At 38.8% G+C, this 21,611-nt stretch overlaps 2 protein-coding genes across 2 annotated transcripts in view; one reads left to right on the plus strand and one right to left on the minus strand.

Moving 5' to 3' along the window:
* The window catches only part of LOC146138853 (uncharacterized), a 42,795-nt gene extending 32,385 nt beyond the window's left edge, over positions 1-10,410 (plus strand). Inside the window, exons 31-39 of the mRNA XM_083394708.1 lie at positions 107-295; positions 1,475-1,585; positions 2,246-2,366; positions 3,585-3,726; positions 4,340-5,679; positions 6,160-6,224; positions 6,740-6,857; positions 8,730-8,786; positions 9,470-10,410. Coding sequence (XP_083250834.1) covers positions 107-295; positions 1,475-1,585; positions 2,246-2,366; positions 3,585-3,726; positions 4,340-5,679; positions 6,160-6,224; positions 6,740-6,857; positions 8,730-8,786; positions 9,470-9,613 — 2,287 coding nt within the window. The 3' untranslated portion in view covers positions 9,614-10,410. The remainder of the gene's footprint in view (positions 1-106; positions 296-1,474; positions 1,586-2,245; positions 2,367-3,584; positions 3,727-4,339; positions 5,680-6,159; positions 6,225-6,739; positions 6,858-8,729; positions 8,787-9,469) is intronic.
* Positions 10,411-13,179: 2,769 nt separating this feature from the next.
* LOC146138854 (uncharacterized) lies at positions 13,180-21,218 on the minus strand. Its single transcript, XM_083394709.1, has 7 exons — positions 21,057-21,218; positions 19,497-19,697; positions 18,743-18,894; positions 16,620-16,782; positions 15,439-15,642; positions 14,632-14,774; positions 13,180-13,870 (listed from the first exon to the last, which is right to left on the minus strand). Exons 1-7 carry the CDS (start codon positions 21,216-21,218, stop codon positions 13,180-13,182), a joined length of 1,716 nt encoding a protein of 571 aa, XP_083250835.1.
* Positions 21,219-21,611: the final 393 nt, after the last annotated feature.

Below are 21,611 nucleotides of genomic sequence, written 5' to 3' on the forward strand. Positions count from 1 at the left end.
ATATGGGTATTAGGCTTGGTCTGCTTCAATATCGGGATTGTGACGTAATACTCTATGGTTGGATTTTTCAAAATTAAAAAAACTGAGCAAATTAATTATTTTGCAGTCTTCAAAGAATGTCGCCGCACGCACAACGACTCTGGATTGAAAGGAACATCTATTTTTCCGAGACCTTGCCTAGTACGACGTCACCAGGTAAAGATTCGGCTGCATCGCAGGAAATATCGAGCGACGAAGACACGACCACCAAGAACCACAGGATTGCAGGCGAAATTTGGAGGCAGAAAACCACCAAGTATGTTAAAAAATCCCCCAAACCACCAAGTATATTATATTAAAAAGAAAAATAGAATAAAAAACGACCAAGTATGTTGAAGGGATTAAAAAAAATGACCGACTATATTAAACAAAAATAAAAAATGGAAATAGCACCCCTGGTTAAAAAAACCCGCCTTAGATGGTTACGCAATAACGTGTTTTTTGGCAGATTCCTGCCGTAACAAAAGAAAAAAACACGAAAAAAAAACAAAAAACAAGTGTAAACCCGTCTAGGGCAGGGTTTCTGTACAGGCCTCGTGGCAAGCAGATTTTGACGAACAATGTTTCTGGTTTTAGAAAACAGAAACACAATCAACACAGAAAGTTGAATTTGTTTAATCAATTAGATTTTAAAATATAAGTCTTAAAAACACAAAACCTAAAGAGAAGAGTAAGGTTTCCGCCCACATAAGTCATAGTTAGCAAACCACACGTAAAATGTCATGTTTATTATTACTTTGTTATCTACGAAAAATATTTAATCTATGAAAAATATTTTATCTATGAAAAATATTAATCGAAATAAAAAAAAATTTAACAAACTAAAAAAGGCAACAAATATTTTGAACTTGGTCCTTTTGAAGTAACTTTTTTACAACTCTACATTTAGGCCAGGGGTTCCCCGCCGTTTTGCGACCTCGTACCACTTGGACGCTCTGTACTGCCACGCGTACCACTTCTCGCAGAACAACTAATTTGATCGAACCACATTTTATTCAGAAGAAGAATTTTGTCCTATTTTTAGTTTACAACTAGCATTATTCTAATGCTATATGTAGCTTAAGCTATAAAACAGTAGATGATATTTATCAAGAGCAATCAAAATATATCTATTTCTATATTTGACATAATTAACACCCACTGTCCCACAGCGTTGGGTTTGAAACAACTGTGCACAATTGACATGACCTGTATTTTGAAAATCGTATTGTTACGAAACAACAGAAATAGTTACGTAACAATTGGAATAGGCTTCGGTATTATTTTTTTGTAAACAAAACCAGATAAACAAAGTATAAAGTTGTAAATCCATTTTTAGTGAAAAAAACGGAAGCTGCTCGCGTACCACAGGTTGGGAACCCCTGATTTAGGCGGCCCAGTTAAGAAACCCTGCCTTAGCTGGTTCTCCACTAAATGTGTTTTTCTTTTGTTTTAGATATCTAAAGGACGACCACCGCCAGAAGTTGACCACGTTCTTTGAGTTGGTTGACGGCACTGAGGATATTCTACCCTCGGTGTTCTTCGAAGTAAAGACCTACTGCGAAAGGTGATTACTAAGTCAGACCTGGGCAAACTACAGTTCGCGGGCTAGATCCGGCTCGCCAAGCAATGTAATCCGGCCCGCGGCTCATTTTCAATAAAACTGTTTTAGGCAAAAATAATCCTCAACATTTTTTCCTTAATTTCAGACTATTTTATTAAATAAATTACCCTTGTAAGGCATCCTCGCCTGTTCCAACTCTTACCAGCATAGCGCCTTTAAGTTCAATAGATTACAATAATAAATAACTCGCGGCCCACAGTTTGCCAACCACTGCTGTAAATCAAGGCTGCGGAGTCGGTTAAAAATAACCCGAGTCCAACTCGCGAGTCTGACTCCGGCCAATAAAATAAACCAGAATCTAAAGTCTCGAATCCGACTCCGACTCTCAAGCATGTATTTCATTAATTTACGTAACTAAATAAAAGTTGGATTTTCAGCAATCCTCGCATAAGGGTGTCATATAATTCATTTACTTGCAATACATGGTTGGACAATATTTCACCAAATCCACTTTAACAATTTACGGTTGGCGGCGATATCAGTTTTAAAATTGGAACTTCGCATGCGCACGTCGGACTCGGGACTCTGGTAGTTTTATGTGGCCTTACTCCCGGTGTCCGACTCCGCAGCCCTACTGCAACCAGTCCTATAATTTCTCCACAGGTGCGTTTCCCACTGCGACAAGGATTCCGAGTTCCACAAATGCCCGCTCAAACATTGCGTGGTGTTCGGCAGCAAGCGCAACCTCTACTACCACATCCTGCAGCAGCACGAACTCGAAAAGGCGGGTATTTTTGGCTTTAACTGTCATTCGGGACCTTTATTACCCGCAGGCAAAAATTAGTAGCTGTTGACATGCGCTTTTTTGTTTTTTCGTATTTAAATATAATCAGAATTTTCTTTCGAATGACAAAATATGCTTGAATTCGAATGGTGAAAACAAACGATTCTTGTTGCACTTCAATGATAAAGATTTAACTAAGTACACAACTTAATAAACCGAAAATCAGTTTGTTTGGATGTTATATGGTAAATATATTTCGCTTCTAAAAGCATTATCAGTGTCTTATTCAAATAGAACAAAACAAACTGATTTTCGGTGTACTAAGTTCTGTAGTTAGTTTAATCTTTATACATGTTTATTTGCCAAAGTAGTTCAAATTTGAAGTTACTTCACATTTCTTGTGACTAAATTGTTTTCTAACTAATAAACATCACAGAAAGCATCACTTTAAACCAGTGTTTGTCAACCTTTTCGCGGTCACTTAAATCCTAAGCTTAAGTATAACAACAAAGCTTAAAATAAAATGATTTTCACCTTGCAACTTTCATTCCCTTCAGAGGGTAACCCCCCTCATAGTAGTGACCCAGGTTCCAGTTGGGGTCTTCCATGATGCATCTCCGTTGCAAATATCGCATCGCAATTGCACTCGGGTGGGTCTTTGCACAAGCAGATATCGAAATTACCCTACAAAAAATTAGAAAATTTCATTTTCTTCACGAAAAATTCAAAAGTGAATACAGCAACAAAAGTCACGTCTGAAATGAAGGACGAAGGAGACACGTTTCTGCTCGAAGTGAAGCGCGCCATTAGGAGCAGTGTTTAATAAAATATAACACACCAAAAGGTCAAGTTGCTTGTAGCAAGCATTGGCGTATGGTTGACTCTCTTCCCCTCTGAGCCTGTATAGCTCAGTTGGTAGATCGATGGTCCCTATATGACCGAGGTCGTGAGTTCGAACCTCACCACAGGCTAGTTTTACGAGCAATATCCAGCTCGAAACGGTGCTATGGTTGTTTCTTGACCTTCTTCCGTCTTAGCCTGTGTAGCTCTGTTGGTAGAGCGTTAACGGTCCCGGTATGACCGGAGGTCATGAGTTCGAACCTCACCATGCAGGCTAGTTATTTTTCGAGCCTGCCCTGGTTGCATTATTGATTCAGTGAGTCGGCGATGGCATTCGGTGTACATCAAAAGGTTAACATTTATAACTCTTTCCACCAGATCCTGGACTGGGTGCGCAAACGGATAAAGGATATCTGTAGAAAAAACAGAAAGAGAGTTAAAATCGTAAACCCGGAACCGATTCTTATCGAAGACAGCGACAGCAACAGTAGGTCACCGCCAAAGACCAGCGCTATAAAGGGTAAGTTATTATGTGAGCAGCTTGACTCAATGATAAATTTTTCGCCGTCTTATTGAAAAATTGGTCAAATTTTACTTTTTTCATGACCTGGCGCTCACGATTAGAATTTTAAAATTGAAAATTTACAAGACCCGCTAATTTTATGATGTTTTTTTCATTGTTGGCAAACATGACAGAAATAAACTAATCGTATCTTAACATTGTTTTTCCCATGTTTTGAAGGATACCTAAATGTTTGAAACCTCGTTAGCAAGGATTATTATAAAGGCACAGTGTTCACATTGATTTATTGTAGAGCTAAGAGGGCTATTTGCTGAGTTTTGCGCTGAAAACGTTTTGCGAACTTGCAGACGAATTTTTTTTAGCTCTACGTACGAAAAGTCAGAAAAAAAAGTAAAAAATCGTTTCATATTATTATCGAGGAGTGTAAAATTAGAAAGGTAATTAAAAAAAAATCAGTTTTTTTATTCTCATTTGTTTTGCTATTTCAGCATTCCTTCCTCATACATAAATTTCTCTACTCTTTCGATACCGGGCCTTCTCGTATTTTCACCAAATAGCGTTTTTTGCATTTTTCGTCTCTTCAAATCAAGGCCCGTTTCTTTCTTCGCAGAAAACGCCGCTCGTGATTCAAGCACAGATCTCGACGGAAGCTTTATCTCACAACATTCAACCTTAACTTCCCCGGAACAACATTCAAGCCAAGCTACACAACAACCCAACTTCGACTCCCAACTCAGTTCAAGTTTCGCCCAACTTATCGCACACAAATCGAACGAATCGCAAACGCAACGTCATAGCACTTCATGTGACGTCATCGAACAAAACAGTGACGTCACTTGTGCGATACCGCGGATCGATGACGTCACCGGACAAAAATGGCAAGAGGTAGCTCAACTTATCGCACACAAATCGAACGAATCGCAAACAACGCAACGTCCACTCACTTCACGTGACGTCATCGAACAAACGAATGACGTCACTTGGACGATACCTCGGGTCGATGACGTCACCGAGCAAAAATGGCAAGAAGTACCACCTCCCGGGCCAAAGAATTCTTCTCCACCGCCAAAAACGCTGCCCACTTTGCCCGAAGAAAACCGCTACAGTGACATCATCAGAATTTCGCCCCCCGCCGGGGGAACTCCCTTGGCCCCCGCTGACCCACCCGGGGTGGTTCCCCCCAGTAAGGAATACCCGACGTTGTGTCACATGGTCGCGTCGCCCGTTAAACCGAAACCGTCGGTCGAGCTCGAAATTCAGCGGCAATCTGGCGCTCCAAAGCCGGCCGAGCGCAGATCGACTTCTGAGATCGTTCGACAGCAACTGGAAGAGCTCTTCGGCCGGAAAAGGTTCGTCCAAACGCCGCCGACCAGCGCTGGCACGAAACGTACCTCCCCAAACCAGGCTCTCACCGTTAAAAAAGCGCGTCTGGTGTCCCCCAAACCACAGAATCGGTGCAAAAGCCCGTTTTTAATTTCTGATGAACCGAAGTCTTTTCCCAACTCCCCAAAACAGGATACACCAAAAAATTCCAGGCAGAATTCAGTTTCTGTACCAAAGATGACCCCACCCACATCTTCGCCCGAAAAGCGCGTACAAGGACTTTTCGACAACATCCTTGAGAAGCTCGTAAGCGAACAGACGCTCAGCCAATCAGACGTCAGTATCGTGGTGGGCGGGGATTCCCCGGAAGGTTCTTCCCGGGACGTTGAAACTCCCAAAAAAACGCCTTCACCGGCCGAAAGTCAATCGGCGGCCGAAAATGGACCAAAAACAGTCGCTAAAAGACCAGAAATGGCGCTGAAAATTGAACGTGAATCCGCGAATACGACGACTGTGTCTAAAGCTGCTATTGGTAAGACGAATTCTGTTTCTCAGCTGCCTAGGGTTTACTCGTTCGAGCCGCTTGTTCTTCTTAAATCGTCGGAGATCAACAACCTTCCGAAAAAGGTGGGTGCTGCTTAATTGTTTGATGGGAATTATACCGAAATAGGGATGTCCAATAATGTCGCTATATTTTCGACAAAAGTTTGCGATCTGATCAGATAGAAAGTGACGTCATAACTATGCTTAAAAAAGCAAAATAAACGAGATAGAAACGTTCAAAGTAAAGTTATTAGATCTAAGGTTGCCCCATATAGTTAAGAAGCTATTAACCATGCTTTTTTTGATGCATTTCATTTTCAAGAAAGAAGTCGCTGCACTTGACTGTAAATTATAGCTGAAATTCTTATAGTAACTTTGGTATCGGACACAGTCGATACCCGATGTCAAGTGGTAGTATCGGTACTGGTCCGATAATATCGGATCAGAGCAGATACTTGATGGTGACGTTGTGTTTTAAACCAAGTTTTAAATCGATAAATATTGTACAAATGAGATAAAACAAAAAGTAAAAATAATAGAAATTAAAAAGTCAATGTTTTTCAGGCAACTTTCAAGCAACTTCCCAGGACGTTTAAGTGCAGATTCCACAAATGCAAGCGCTCCATCTTGTAAGAGTTATTTTCTTCTTTAAATTGCACAGTTAACCCACACAAGGCACCAACTTATTTGAAGCTTATAAAAGGCCACGAGTCAGAATTTCTGAGTTCCTTCGGATATTAAAGCGTCGATTTTGCCTGATGTGTAACCAAAATACAAATGGATCAAATGTGTGTTTCCAACGTTACCGACCGAAATATATCAGCTAAATTTTACAGCTCCACATTCTTAACTAATAATCTATTATTTTTTATAATTATTATTTTTTTTTATAACTATTTTTCGATATTACATTTTTCGCAGTGCCATCTGTTTATCTCATACTGACAAAATGCTCTTACAGTAATTTCATCCAACGTTTCGGCAAGATGGCTTAATCAGGGAATGCAATGAAACCACCGAAATTAAAATCTTCTCGTCTGTTTATTTTGTCGCCAAGTTTCTTGTAGTGTCATTTTACCTTTACAAAGTGGTCCAACTGTTGAGTGAGCTGTGGTAACCGGGCGTTATTTTTTTCTGATTCCAGTGGTCGCCAGGCAATGTCGGAGCATATGTACGGGCACGTGATTCCCGGAAAGACCGCTTACCACGAACAAGATGGCCGCTACTGGCCGATATTCGACTCACTGGTTCACATTACGCGGGTAAGAAAGCAAGGCACTGATTTTGAACGTGAAAACGATCCAACTGGTTTTTGAAACTAGAAAAAAGAAATACGCATGGCAGTTAATTTGTAAAGTGTAAAAAAGTCATTTTGAAATGACCTTAAATTCCCGGTCAGGTAATTTCAAAATGTAACAAGTCGAATCACAGTCCAAGTCAAGTCATTATTATGTGAAGTCATATTCAAGTCAAGTCATTGATACTATAATAAAACAGTGATGTTCAGGTTAGCAGTGTTGTAATGACTTGACGTTAAGTGCACTTAAGTCACTGTTTTCAAATGACTTGACTTGACTTAAGTCTTTTGGACAAAATGACTCGGCTTGACTTAAGTCTTTTGGACAAAATGACTTGGCTTGACTTGAGTCTTTTGGACAAGTGACTTGACTTGACTTAAGTCTTTTGGACAAGTGACTTGGCTTGACTTGAGTCTTTTGGACAAGTGACTTGACTTGACTTAAGTCTTTTGGACAAGTGACTTGGCTTGACTTAAGTCTTTCGGACAAATGACTTGGGTTTAAATATATTAAAATTGGTTAACTCGTCCGATTGTTATGAGCTATAACCCTCCACCAAAAATATCCAAAACAACATATATTTTAAACTAATTAAATGGCACATAAAAAACTTCGTTTAACAGATAAGCTCTGGCGACCTAATTCTCTTCACTGAAATTTTGTAAGCTAACAAAAAATAAGAAATTAGCAAAAATAAGTTCGAATTTAATTAATACGGGCATTGTGTTCATATTGCATCCGCACCTTTCTAAAGTATTAGAGCAATCTTTCCCAGAACTGATCTCAATAAATCTAGCCAAATAAAACTACTGCAGTCGGCGACCCAACCAAATCAAACTGCCACTCCACGTTCGGCTGCGACCCAACACATGTTCACGCTTGGCTGGCCACGTGCGGTTACCCACAATTCCTCGAAAAAGTCGACGAAAAAAATAGTTTTGCAGAACGTTTGGCACAAAACGGGTGACAAACTCGCTTTAACTATTGTTGTGTCACTGTAGATAAATTTCGCATTATGACCGAATAATACTGATAATCAGGGGTTTAGGGTGAAACAAACACCCCCGTGCGACTTTGGTGTGAGGTGAAATGTGAGGCAAGTGACGAGAGAAATTGAACCTTCTTCTCGCAAGAAGTTCAAACAGCTTTGAAGTTTGTGGCGATATCTTAGCAGTTGGTACTTTGCTGCTCGTTCACAAGCTTATTTATTTGTTTGTAGCTTTGTCGTGTACGAGGTGTTTAGAAAATGTGCCTTATACAGAGTGTGCCAAAATGCGGTTTACAGTTATAAAAGTAGGGTTTGGGTCTAAAAGTAAATCTATTGTTTTGGGGTTCTTCGCATACACCTTGTTCTTTACAACACCCCCCCAAAGGAAATCCATTGGTGTGAGGTCAGGTGAGCGTGGTGGCCATTCAATGCTACCTCTTCTTCCAAGCCAAATAACTGTAAGCCCACTTTTGGCCCACCCTGTAGTGTATAGACATAAATCTGCTATGCGACGCACTTCGTTTATTTGTCACATTTCACGTCACCCGATATTTGGATAGAGTTTAAATCGTTTAAAAATCCGCATTCAGCAAAATACTTTAGTGAAAATTGCATGAGATTATTTAATGTGTTAAACATTTTCCCTCTTGTCTTGTTATGTTTCATTAGCGTTAAACTCGTATTTGCTTCAGGCAAGAAATCTTCTGTAGACAATAAGATTTAAAATAAATTATCGTTTCAAGTAACACGTAAGTCCAAGACTCTAGGTTAGATGCTGCAAAGAAAAGTTAAGAAGCTTTGTTCATGGCTCATCTACTTACTTATTACACGTTCTATGTTTCGCTCAGATCGACACTTCGCCTTACAGACGCCAGGCGAGACGCTTCGGTGAAACTGAAACTTGGGTGAGTAGAAACAAACAAGTAGCTGCATGTATTTTCGCCATATTTAACAAAACGAAAAACATTTTATACACTTTGTTTGGCCATTCTCAACGGTATTTCTGCCATGAAGTCTTTGAGTCTTTGAATGGCTCTGAATTGATTTACGTATGAAAAGTGTTTAAAAAAACATGTTTTTTTTAAGTCTTGCCTAAGCTATGTGTTTTTAAAGTGCCGTTAAAAAACAATTACGAAATGTTTTTAATTGTGTTGATGATGGGATTTATGTTTTTTAGTTTTCAAATTATATTCAAAGGTCGTTGCGCGATCTAATATTATATCTTTGAAAACATACAAATTTTCTTTGAAAGTCTTTTTCATTCAAATTCTTTTAAAAACAAGATTTTCAAAATAGTTACACAACATGCCTTCGGAAAGGCTTACCGAATCAGTCAGCCTGGTCAGGATGGCAGTGCATCAAGGCAGGCTAGAAAAACAACTTGCCTGCGGTGAGGTTCGAACTCACGACCTCGGTCATACCGGGATCGTCACTCTACCAACTGTATTCCATTTCTCAAATTATAAACTATGATTTTAATTAGGCTTTCGCGATCATCCAAAACTAGTTTACGAACCCTTAATTTAACGTAATATATAAAAAATATAATTTTTAAAATTTTGTTGTAATTTTTTTTATATTTTTTCAGCAGCAGCAACTTCAGCAGTTCTGCGCAACCAAACCGATTCCAGAAATCCCCGCAAAACCGACAAGTGACGTCATCGCCAGCGAGATGATCTACCACAACATGAAGCTTCCCTGCGTGCTGCTCAAGAAAGTCGTCACCACGTGACGTCATGCGTCGAATACGTCACACACCCATTACGTCACCCGACTCTCGCGCCGAATCCAACAATTCCGTTCGTGCCTTGACACCAATAGAAGGAATAGAATACTGAACGAATTGTGTCGGCCTTGTACCGAAGGCTCGTCCGATATCTCGTCGTTCATTCCGATACCCGATACTTGGGCACAAAATACCACCGACCCGATACCAAATGACGTCATTTCACGATACCAAATGACGTCATTACTGTGATAAAATTGGCAAACATGATTAGGTTTTGAAGTGGAAATTTGATTTTTTGTGGTTAGAGAACAACAAAATCGCCTTGGCACTGGCAAACTGTTCCATTTATTAGTAAAATGATATTTTCTAAGAAAATCACATTTTAAAGTGGAAAATCGCAAACTGTGATTAAAATTAAACTGGTCTGGAATCAGCACCGATACCACCCTAGTATCGGACGAGTACCGATACAACCACTTGTCACCGAATATTGGCTCCGATCCGATATTATCGTACATCGTTAATAGAAAGCGGATCGGCGCGAACTTTATTGTGAAATGTTGCTCAGGTTAGCGTTTGTACAGATTGAAACCCAAATGTTTCGAATGTGGCGCCAGAAGTCCTACAGCGGTGCCTTGCAATTCGCCGCCTCTTGATTGTTGCTGTAGTTTTCCGACTGTTCGCCCCCTTTTTGTTTGTTTATTTGTTTTTTACGTGTTCGCCAATAGTACAATCGTTTCGCTCGATAGAGACGCGTCCGATTTTTGTCCCTCTTTTGTAAATAGAGCCCCCAAGCGATGTTTGGTTAAAAACGCTTGTGTTGTGTTTCATTGTCGAAGGTATTGCAGGGCTAAGGCTGATTTGGTTTGAAGCTGTTGCTGGGGTCTACTATGGTTGAAACCGGCATCATTTGTTGAGTTGACTTGAAGGCTGCGTGGTCTAACAACTTAGCCACAGCAAGTTATTCAACGGCTCTGTGTTTATTGAATGACATCAGAACGGCAATCAACTTGCAGGAATAGCTTAAGGTCCATGCACAGTACTAACTGTTCAGCATAATAACTTCTGTCCGTTACATTATTTGAGTTGATTAGTTTCGTTAGCCTACTAGCTTAATGCCCACAGCTTTTGTACACATCGTCTGGCCATCGTTTAGCAGAAGCGTGTTAACGGGCAACATCTCCGTGACTTGTGTGTAGACACGGTCAAATGTTTAATGATGACAGTCTGCGGTTTGGCCACGTCAATAAGTTTGTTATAAAACATTAAGTTCGAATAATACCAACAAGTAACAATACGTGCCCTAAAGTATCCTTAAAAAAATATCAGGAGCTGATGAAATTTTAAGGCTGATAGGTTCAGGGCAGATTTAAACAAAAAACATCATTTTTTACAAATAAACAACTCTTAGAGTTATTTTAACTTCGACTTCTTTCTACCGAAAATATTTTTGTTGGAGTTGTCTTGGCCAGGGTCGACATTAAATCTGTAAGGCTGACGTCATAAAATAAATAGCCGGATAAATATGCTGTTTTCGGTCCGAAAAAAATGTCAAACTTAAATCAAATCCATATTAGGAAAGTTTCTAAACTTCTTATTTTCAGTTGATCTTTATTTCTATGCACGAATTATTTTTACTTCTAACTGAGATGCGTCATCAAAATAATTGACCGCCTTCAGTTGTTTACAGCAGGGTTACCAAACTTCCTCTCTTGCTTTTTGATCAAGTTTAATAATGGTTAAATTTTTAGAAGAACTCTAGTTGTCTGCACAAGAACGATCACGTTTGAGTAATATTCGACTTAGATAAGAATTTGTCTTTTGCGTTTGTTTTCACATTTGCATACAGAATGTAAGAAAAGTGCAACGTGAAGAAATGTAAGGCTTGTGTAAAACTGATAATGCCTCATTGCGTTACTCTCAAGTTTAGGAAACCTCTATCTGCAAGTTTAGGAAACCTCTTATCTGTTTAGTAAGTCTTATCAAGGCAGTATACATTGTCCTTTTCCTTGCCAGTGAAAATTTTTAAAAAGGGCCAACCCTACAAATACCCACATATGCTCCGCCGCGAGACTAGAATGACCCGACGTTCCCGGAGATGCGTTACTGGAGTTTTCAAGAGTATTTTCTTTGCAATGCCAGGTTTTATTTTTAGAATGGTATTAAAACCCTCTGTTTTCTAATCAGCTATTGCAATTTGCAAGGGGTGCAATTTACAGGACTTTAACTGTCCTCCAAAATTTTCGCAAGTCTACAAAACCAGAAGCACGTTTCATCATATCGCTTCCTTTTCTCTGGGCTGCCTGTAGGATATTTGCTAATGTTCGTATATTGGTGATCGACATAATTTTCGTAGCTGTGACGCCTAATGTTTTAGCTCTGTTGGTGTGCCGCAAGTGGAAAAGGTTGTGGAGCACATCTTTACACTATGAAATAGAGCTATTTGGTAGTAATACACAACCTTATAAGAAAATAACTGCCAGATGCACACATAACAATAAGAACGTTTCTCCCATTTTTTAGAATATAATTAGGGTGATTATTTTTTTACCTAAAAACTAAATTTGATAAAAATTTAACTTGAACGAAAAAGCTAACTACAGCTTTAGTTTATTTTGTAAACGATTCTGACAATTTTTTGAATTTCAAAAAAGCTGATTCACAACACTGCTCGAAACTAAAACATTTTAGAACCCAACTTTAAAGTTTAAGGTGCACTACTGGGTATATTTTTGGCTTACACAAAGCTTAACGCTTGGCAACTTATCTAGCACAAATGATATATTTCAAAGACTTCACCAAAAAGTTGCTTTATTTTCCTCAAAACATAAAAAAACAAGTTTGTCAAACTGACACAACACACATGGAGGTAACAATTGCACTCAAAGTATAAAAGTCCCTAAGAAGTTTTTTTCAAAACAAAGTGTTTGTACAGAATAAGAAATTAAAATTCAACAATCCTCACCATTTGTAGGGATGTTGATGGACCTACGCGGTTATCAGGACTATAGGTTTGCGACGATAGTAGTACAAAAAAGCACAACAACAAACATTAGAACAAGTTTTCCAATATCCCACATACGAGTTTACTCTCGTTTGTTAGAATGAAAACACCTTTTTAATGCCGATAGATATGCATTGTATGAATGTTAATCAAAAAACTGCTCCCCTGGTAATTGTAACTAATTAAAATTATTTTACCAGAGGAGCTGTTTTGTTTTACTGTTACAGTTTATGAAATTGTATAATTGTTTCCATGACATTACAGTTTTTTTTAGGGAAAATACCAAATCTATATAAGACAAAAACAGATTTGTAATTACCCTCAAACGGTTTGCTTACAGTGTAAAATGTATCCAAAAGGATATTTTTCCAACCAAAATAAAAATGTTATCATCCATTTTAAAGCGATAATTCAGAAATAAACATGCTCCACAAGTTATGAGAAATAATTTTCTCTTTGCAAATTAGAAAAACAGTTTTGTAATTACTCTCAAACGGTTTGCTTAAGAAATATAAAAAGGGATGTTTATCCATTTTAAAGCGATAATTTAGAAATTACTAGTTTTTTAGGCAAGCATTCCGATGACGTAAGTTCTTCCTCTGCAACTGAATCTAACGTTGGCCAATCGAGGCTGCGTCGAGGCTACGTTCAAAATCCACTCGTTGATGACGTCACCTTTCGCGATTGTCTTTACTGACGTAACAAAGGGAACGCGGTTGAGCGCTTTTTTCACCTCGCGTTCAGTCAGTTCCTTCTTTTCCGCGTCCGAGCACCCGCTCTCCGTGACCTCTATTAGCTTCAAGGTCAAACTGTGGCCGCCCTTTAGTTCTCTGGCCGTTTCAAGGTCGTAGGACTTTGAAGTTGGAAATATTGATTTCTTGATGCTTGTGAATTGCGGCAACGGACCAGCGCTTAAAATCTTGTCGTCTCTGATTTTATTCCCAATTTTGCACTCGCAATTTCTTTTCCGGCAGATGGCGCACTTGTCGTCGTCCGGCGACAATTTCCTCGAATCTTTCGCTTTGAAAATCTCCTTGACCAGCGGTAGTTTGATTCGAAACTTGGACGACGTCGTTGGCTCCTTGATCTCTGGCTCGACCTTAACCGCCTCCTCCATGACGTCATTCTGACGTTGCTCGGTGACGTTACTGTGACGTGACTCGCGCGCTGCCTTTCTTTTGTCCAGGGACTCAGCAATGGTCTGCTTCACGTGCTTCACCACGCACTGCGCCTTCTTAATGCGAGCCCCGCATTTCCTGCAACGGTACAAGCGAGACGTCATCATGCATGACGTCATAGAGTGTGACGTCGCCCGCCTTTTGAGTAGGGTTGTCCGATACTTGTTATTCCGATACCCGATACCCGATATTTTTAAGGTTAAGTATTCGATGATTTCAATAAGCAATATAAATATAATTAAAAGGTTCAAAGGTCATTTTTTCAATGATAAAAAAATTGCTTTACCCTTAAGAAGTTAAGCTACCGCCATTGTTAACCTACTTTTTTGATCAATTTACCTTCCAAGTAGAAATTATTGTTGTTGTTTGTATCGGCTTCGATTCGATATTATCGGACATACCTAGTTATGAGGAAGGCTCGTTTTGCAGAAACTAACCTTGATTATTTAACTTTTGCAAATAATTTTCTCTTATTGAAGAGTAAGGTCGGAACCTTGCCCAGGATCTTAGATTAAGTGTTTGACTTGGCATTGTGGAACAACTAAATATTTCGCCCGGTTTTATTCAAAGTAAGCCATACAACATTTCATTAAAAAGTGTGGCATAAATTACTGGACATTTTATTCTGATATATACTTTGGATCCTTACCGATACCAAGTGACGTAATTACTCTGTTAAAAAACATTATAGACAAAATTTAACGTTCAAAGTTAATCTTTTCCGAGTTATTAGGCAAAATTTACTTAACCGATCAACGGTTTGGTACCTCCAGTTTTCGACCTACTTTTTTGATAAACTGTAATTTGACATAAATTAAAGACCTGTGGTTGCAACTTACTCGAGAACACGGATCGAATCCCGCGTAAGCTCTTTTTCGCGCTCGTTTCTGTCCAGATCACTCTTGTGCTCTTCCCTGAGTAGGAAAAGATCTTCTGCGATGTCGCGAACTCGAGGGCTCAATGGAAGGTCCTCGAAGTGCGCCTGAAATCAAATAAGTTAAGTGAAAGATACACACATATGTGTTCAACAACTGTAATTTAGCCCTTCGGAAGCTTCTTTTGACCAACTATTACAACTTACGTATCAATAGTACACCGAAAACTTTCGCAGACTCATCGAATCTGTAGATCAATGATGCAAGCAATGCATTAGCGCATGGTTGTTTCTCGACTTGCCGCTCGATGAACCTGTTTAGTTTGGTTCCCGGTATTGTCAAGCCACAAAAACAACTGGCCTGTAGTGAGGTTCGAACTCAAGGCCTCGGCCATACCGGCGCCAGCTGAGCTACATAGGCTCAGAGAGGAACTAGTCGAGAAACAACCATATGCCAATGCTCATCGCAGACTCGTCGAATCTGTTGATCAAAAGATTCTAGCAAGACTAATTAGCAGCCTGTAGTTAGGTTAGAACTCACGACCTCCGCCCATGCCTGGAACTAACCTAAACAGGCTCAGATAGCAGCAAGTCGAGAAACAACCATGCGCCAATGCTTGCTTGCATCATTGGTCGATAGATTCGTAGAGTCTGTGTACTAATGATACGTAAGCCGTAATGGTTGGTCAAAAAGCAGCTTCAGAAAGGTTAAATCACAGTTGTTAACACACACACATATGTGTGTGCATCTTTAATTGAAACACATTCGCACCTGCATTGCTAGAAACGCATCTTTTCTGTTTCTTGCGTTTTGCCTCTCGTAACTAAATTCGAACGTTCTCCGAGCCGATTCCCGTCTTTCGCGCTTTTGTCTCCGTTTCCGTATGAAAGCCTCCACCTCGTTTACGCGCCTCGGTTTTCCGTTGTTTAGTCTCGTCCGCGACGACTTGATCAACTCCTCAACGCGTGAAATTGCCTGCCCACAAACAAATCGAGTCTTTACGATATCCATCAAGTTGGTATAGAGATTTTAAATGTATGGATAAGGAGATAGGACGAGTATGCATTAACACAGACTGGAAAGTCGGTTAAAAATGACCCGAGCCCGAATCCGGTCTAACGTGCGATTTTGCCGAGTCCCGAGTTCAGCTCCGACTCTACAGCCTTTATTTCACCCGTTTACGTTACGAAAAAAAAATAATATTCAGCAATTCACCCATAGGGTTGGTATTTGCGCGTGCTGGACCACGTCAGGTTTTTTTTAAGGTTTGGTTTGGGTGACCGCTAAGTAGTTTTAAAAGACCGCAAGTGTTTCATTTAAATACCAAAAAGTTGCAAGTCAAAAATTTGGGAAACCGCTGGAGAAATTTGGGGGACCGTTTCGGTCCCCCAAAACACCTTAAAAAAAACACTGGACCAGGTAGTTACGCTCCAGTCCTGAGTCCAAATTCGACTTCGCAGCCCCGGTTTAAGTGGCTCAAACAGGGCTATAACAAACTTTCCAAAGTGCTAAACTTGATTAAATTGTAGTTTTTTAAACTGATGAAATGTAAATGTTAAATAGCTGCGCTTGATCACAAATCAAGGCTCAAATTCCAATTTGATATCGAACGGGCACCGATACCAGCCTAGTATTGGACGATTACCGATAGCAATGCTTGGAACCGGCCATAGGTTTTTTCCATCTTAATTCGTACTTTGCCGTGTGTATCATTTGTTTGTCAATTACCGGAGAAATACGTTTACCTCCCAGGTGGTATACTCACTTTTAGCGTATCCCTGTAAGCATATCCTGTACTTGCTCATAATAATTACAAACATCTCTTTTAAATACTTTTTAAAGTGTATAAATTGACTCTTAAAATATTTGTTGTGGCGCTTGTGACGTCATGCTGAAGTGAACCACTTTTTTTCAGGTTCGGATAAGGTCCGTATAATCGAAAATGACCTCACCGTGATTGCTTCTTTTACTTTTGAACTTCGTTCGCTCATTTCTCGGCGCACCAGCTTCCTGTCATGCTTGAGCGATTCCACTATGCAGCGTGGACTTTCCAAGTCAAGGTCAATGGGGTCAAACAAGACCTCGGTGACGCGCCGACGAAGAACCGTCGCTTTTCTAAAAGTAAAAATCTAATCTCAAAAAATAATAAGAATATCAAAGCCCATAGAGAAGTAGCATCAATTTGAACATTTCGAATATCGCATTTTCATAAAAAAATGAATAAAGATTTATTCGAAACGTTCAAAATGCTACCTAATTCTGTATGGGCTTTGATATTCTTATTACGTTTTTCTACAACCTCCAACAATTATGCTTCTAATCTCAAAATAAAAAAGTGCACGAATTGCACTTTTCTATTCTAAGATTGAAAACCGAACATACTTCATATTTAAGATTAACTATACTGTAATTTTGGAGCAGAATAGTTAGAGGTTGTAGTAAGACATAATAATAATATGAAAGCCCATACACAAGTATGTAGCATTTTGAACGTCTCGAATAACTTTTATTCATTTCACACTTAGCGCGCTTTCGCTTCTGGTTGTAAAACTTTTGGCTTTCGATGTGGCGTTTGTATAAACGGCTAATCATTTATGCGCAGCGCAAATAGCGATAGAGCAAACCAGACGTGTCTTATCAAACATTTCCTGAATTTATTAATACAAAATCCCAAATTTTCTCATCATATCAACTCGACGAAGTACTTTTTTCTCAATTGTCAAACACGCTTTCACAGAAATATGGCCAAAAGTTAAAAAAAACCTGTTGACTTTCGACAAATGTAGCGATTGTGTGAAACGCTGATTTAGTTAGGCGCAGCGCAAATAACAATAGAGCAAACGCGGGTTGTCATATCCAATATTTTTTTGATTTTATTATGGAAGATCCTAAATTTTCAAATTAACCTAGTGTTTCTTAACCTTATATGGCTAGCGGCACCCCTATAAAATTTCCCCTTAGATAATTCACAAGACTGTCACAATAAACGAAACTGGAACAACACACAACGTAGGAAGTTATAATTGGATTAATTTCACTCTAATCCTACACAAAAAATTGATGAAAGACACACACAAACATATGTGTTTAATAACATCTGTTATCTAGCCCCTCGGAAGTTGCTTTATGACCAACGATTACGGCTTCCGTATCAATAGTTGCTTGTACTAACAAAATGCGCAAGTATTGGCGCATGGTTGTTTCTCGACTCGCTCCTCTCTGAGCCTGCATAGCTCAGTTGGTAGAGCGACGGTCCCGGCTTGACCGGAGGTCGTGAGTTGCAACCTCACTGCAGGCCAGTTGTTTTTCTGGCTTGCTCTGCTTGCATCATAGATCGACAGATTTGGCGAGTCTGCGATGGCTTTTTGGTGTACACAAAAAATTGTAAGAGTTGGGGAAACATCAGATTCTTAAAGATTCTCAAATATGTCGCAGTAACCTTGATGATTAGAAATGGTTCCTTAGGGTGCCGCGGTACCCCAGTTGAGAACCACTGTATTAGCCCTGCAGAAATATGTTTTCACAGAAATATGGCCAAAAGTTAAAGAAAAAGACCTATTGACTTTCAACAAATATAGCGATCGTGTGAAGCGCTAGTTATTTATAACCAACTTGTCATAACCAACATTTCCTAAATTCATTAATGCAAAATCCCAAATTTTGTTATCATATCAACTCTACAAAAGTACTTTTTTCACCTGTCAAACACGCTTTTACAGAAATATGGCCAAAAGTTAAAAAAAGCAAATAGCCATAGAGCCAATTAGGCACTAGAGAGTTCCTAATAAAATAGTAAAACGCCAACAGTATTCAGCCCTATAATTATTTGCCCACAAGGATTCAAATAGTTTATTCCACCACCAAGAGGTTGGTTTAGTACCCCAGGGGTTGGAAGTAAATACGCGATCCACAAAAGCTTCTTTATTGTGTGAGTTCAGGTGCAAGCGACTTTGAAGTCGGCGGGAACTTTGCTAGATTAGCGTGAAGCGCTAACTAGTTAGGCGCGGCGCAACCAGCGATAGAGAAGTCCAAAGATTTCTCATCAATTAATTGGACAAAACTACGTTTTTCTCACCTGTCAAAAATGCTGTTGTATCCAGTATCCCCGCTCCCTATCTCCCCCTGGTGGTGGTCCCACTCCGAACTTGCCTCGGGAGAAATATTGGGAAGCACGAGCTCCTCTAGTGGCAAGAGTTGCTCCGGCGCTTTTTCGACTTTTGTCGGTTTCTGGAAATATTAATAATCGCTCATTTTAAGAATTCGGAAAAATGTGATTTATGTTTCTTACGATGATCTCCGGCTTGTAGTTTATCGCCTTGTTTTACCTGGAGCTATTTAAAGGAGACGTAGGGAAACCTCGTTGCTTTTCTAATTTAGACATCACACAGTGAACAGTTTTGTGGACCAGTCAACGGAAAATGACATTCCCATTTAATTTTTTTCCATAATGTCTTGTAAGGTAAGTCATTTTAAACAAATAAGAAATCAAGTACCAGTCTAAATAATTACAGTCAAGTCATTTTACCTGAGGACGTGATTACAAGGTTATATTAATAAATTAATAACTGCACAAAAAAGTGTTGGTAAGAATTCAATTAATGGTGGTAAGCTGTTTTTTTATAAGCCGTTTTTTGGCGCTTGTTAAAAAACTATAATCTGAGTTCCATAGTCAAATTGTGCCTAAAATTTGGCTTTTTCATTTTTATTGCAGGTTAAAACAAAACAGAGAATTTGTTTAAACGAGGAATTTGCACAAATTTATCGTGTATAGAAAATATCATAGATACTAATATTGAAATGTTTAATAAACTTTCTATCACGTGACTTACATCAGGCACGAGACCCGGAAGTTCGGCTTCCGGGTTGTTTCTCCGGTTTCTCCGAACGCCGGCGAGAGTCTTATGTGAAGCGAGAGGTTTGTTGGAATCCGGAGATGTCGGACTTTGGACTTTGTCCTCATCTGAGGAGCATTGCTCCACGTCTGTTTCCTCTTGAAAGTGCTCCATCTCCTTCCTCTTTCTTTCCAGCAACTGCGGGCAACGAAATTTTAATTGTGATACGAAAATTTTAATTGTGATATTCAATAAAACGATCTTATTGTGAGCATTAGGTTAATAATTAAAGTTTTACTTATTTAAAGGTTTTTGGTCCAGTAGCGAGTTAACTATATCAGTATTTAATTTTAACCAATCGATTTTTGTAAAAAAAAGTAAAAAAATATTTTTTAGTGTCCGGCTAATCGTACACAAAACTTTTTATTAACCGTTTTTTATTGATCTTATTGTCCTTCATCCGGATAATTCACCGCAAAAATAGTATCTGAATATATTTTTTGAATTTATTTCTAATTGTGTTTTTTTTGCTTTTAGTAGGAGCATCAAAGCCCATTTAAAACTGTAGGGATGTCAAAAATGACATGCTCTTCCTGCCTAAAATATAATTATTTGTGCAGCATCCAAAGTGTTTAAATAAAACAAAATCACCTTTAAATCTCCTTTTTTAATAATTTTACAGTTAACATGCTTGTAAAAAGAGTTTTACACTTGCGCACTTCTTTGGTGCAGTTGTTTAAGAAGACAAACAAAGAAACATCAAAGCCCATTTAGAACTGTAGGGATGTTAGATACTTGACAGTTAATTCCGATACCGATCCCCGATATTTCGGACTAAAGTATCGCAATCCGATGCCAAATGACGTCATTATGCTCAAATAAGCAAATTGGGCGAAATTAAAGCGTTCAAAGGTTTAATTTTATTTGGTCATTAAGCCATAAATTGATTTCGCGTTAAAAGTTTGATAACCTTCAATCGTTAATAATCGACTGTTTTTTTGTTAAATTTAACTCTTAAGGTTGAATTGCTTATGTTGGAGACAAATGAAGGTTGTCAATTTATATATTAATTAACATCGCTTAAAATAGAGGCTAATATTCTATATTAATTTTGTATCAGACTAAAGTTAATGTCACTATTGTAATGCATTAAAGTGATTAATTTTTCGAAAAACACCACAAACGGTAAAATGACTTAAAATTAAGTTAGTGTCATTTACGCGATTTTTTTCAACTTTGCTTTCGTAATATAGTTTTCATTAACTATCACCTATTACAACATCAACAAAGTGATTTCACGCATAACAACTAGTAGCCTTTCGTGGGAAAACTAATAGACCGATCAGTCATCCAAAAATTTGGTGTTTATTTACTGTTAGATTAAAGCGCAAATATATTTCTTTTAACATTTAGGTACCAATTAATAAATAAAATATAAAGTAACAAATAAACCAGGGTCAGGTTACCAAATAACCATTATCAAGATTGCGATCTTGATTATCACTATCAGTAACCTATATTATTTCTCTGCTAAGAAAACCTTCATCATTCCCTTACCTTCCAAAGAAAAACCAAGACCGCCACAATGATTACGCAAGCCACCAGGGCCCCAATCATGCCCCCAGTTTCGTCTGCGGGGGCAGAAGGGGGTGGTTTGTCCGGGGCTTTGTATACGTACACCCCACCGTCCCCCTCATCTTCATTTATATTATCAGCCATGTTTTTTCGTCGCTGTGACTAACTTCTCAAAATATGTTATGTCATCTGTAAAACAACTGAAACATACATATAGACATTGTGTAATGACTGATTCTATGACCAAGTCCTGCTGGAGTCATACCGGTATACGGCACACAATTATAGGACACAATTTTTTCTATCCCTTGCCTGCACTGCAATCCTGATCAGGCTTACTGATTTCGCTAAGCCTCTCCATAGGCATCTTGTGAATCCGTAAAAGAAGTTAACATTAGGCTCATCCGGCGACCACGGAGTAGTTTTAAAAGAGGTAAATATGTCAAGAGCCTATCACGCCCGTATTTTAAATAGAATAAGGCCAAATCGTTAATGGCGCTGAGATTATACTAACGATACTTATTTAGTTTTTAAAAA

Source organism: Ascidiella aspersa, chromosome 7 (assembly GCF_963924565.1).
Source record: "Ascidiella aspersa chromosome 7, kaAscAspe10.2, whole genome shotgun sequence".
In the NCBI taxonomy this organism is placed as follows: Eukaryota; Metazoa; Chordata; class Ascidiacea; order Phlebobranchia; family Ascidiidae; genus Ascidiella; species Ascidiella aspersa.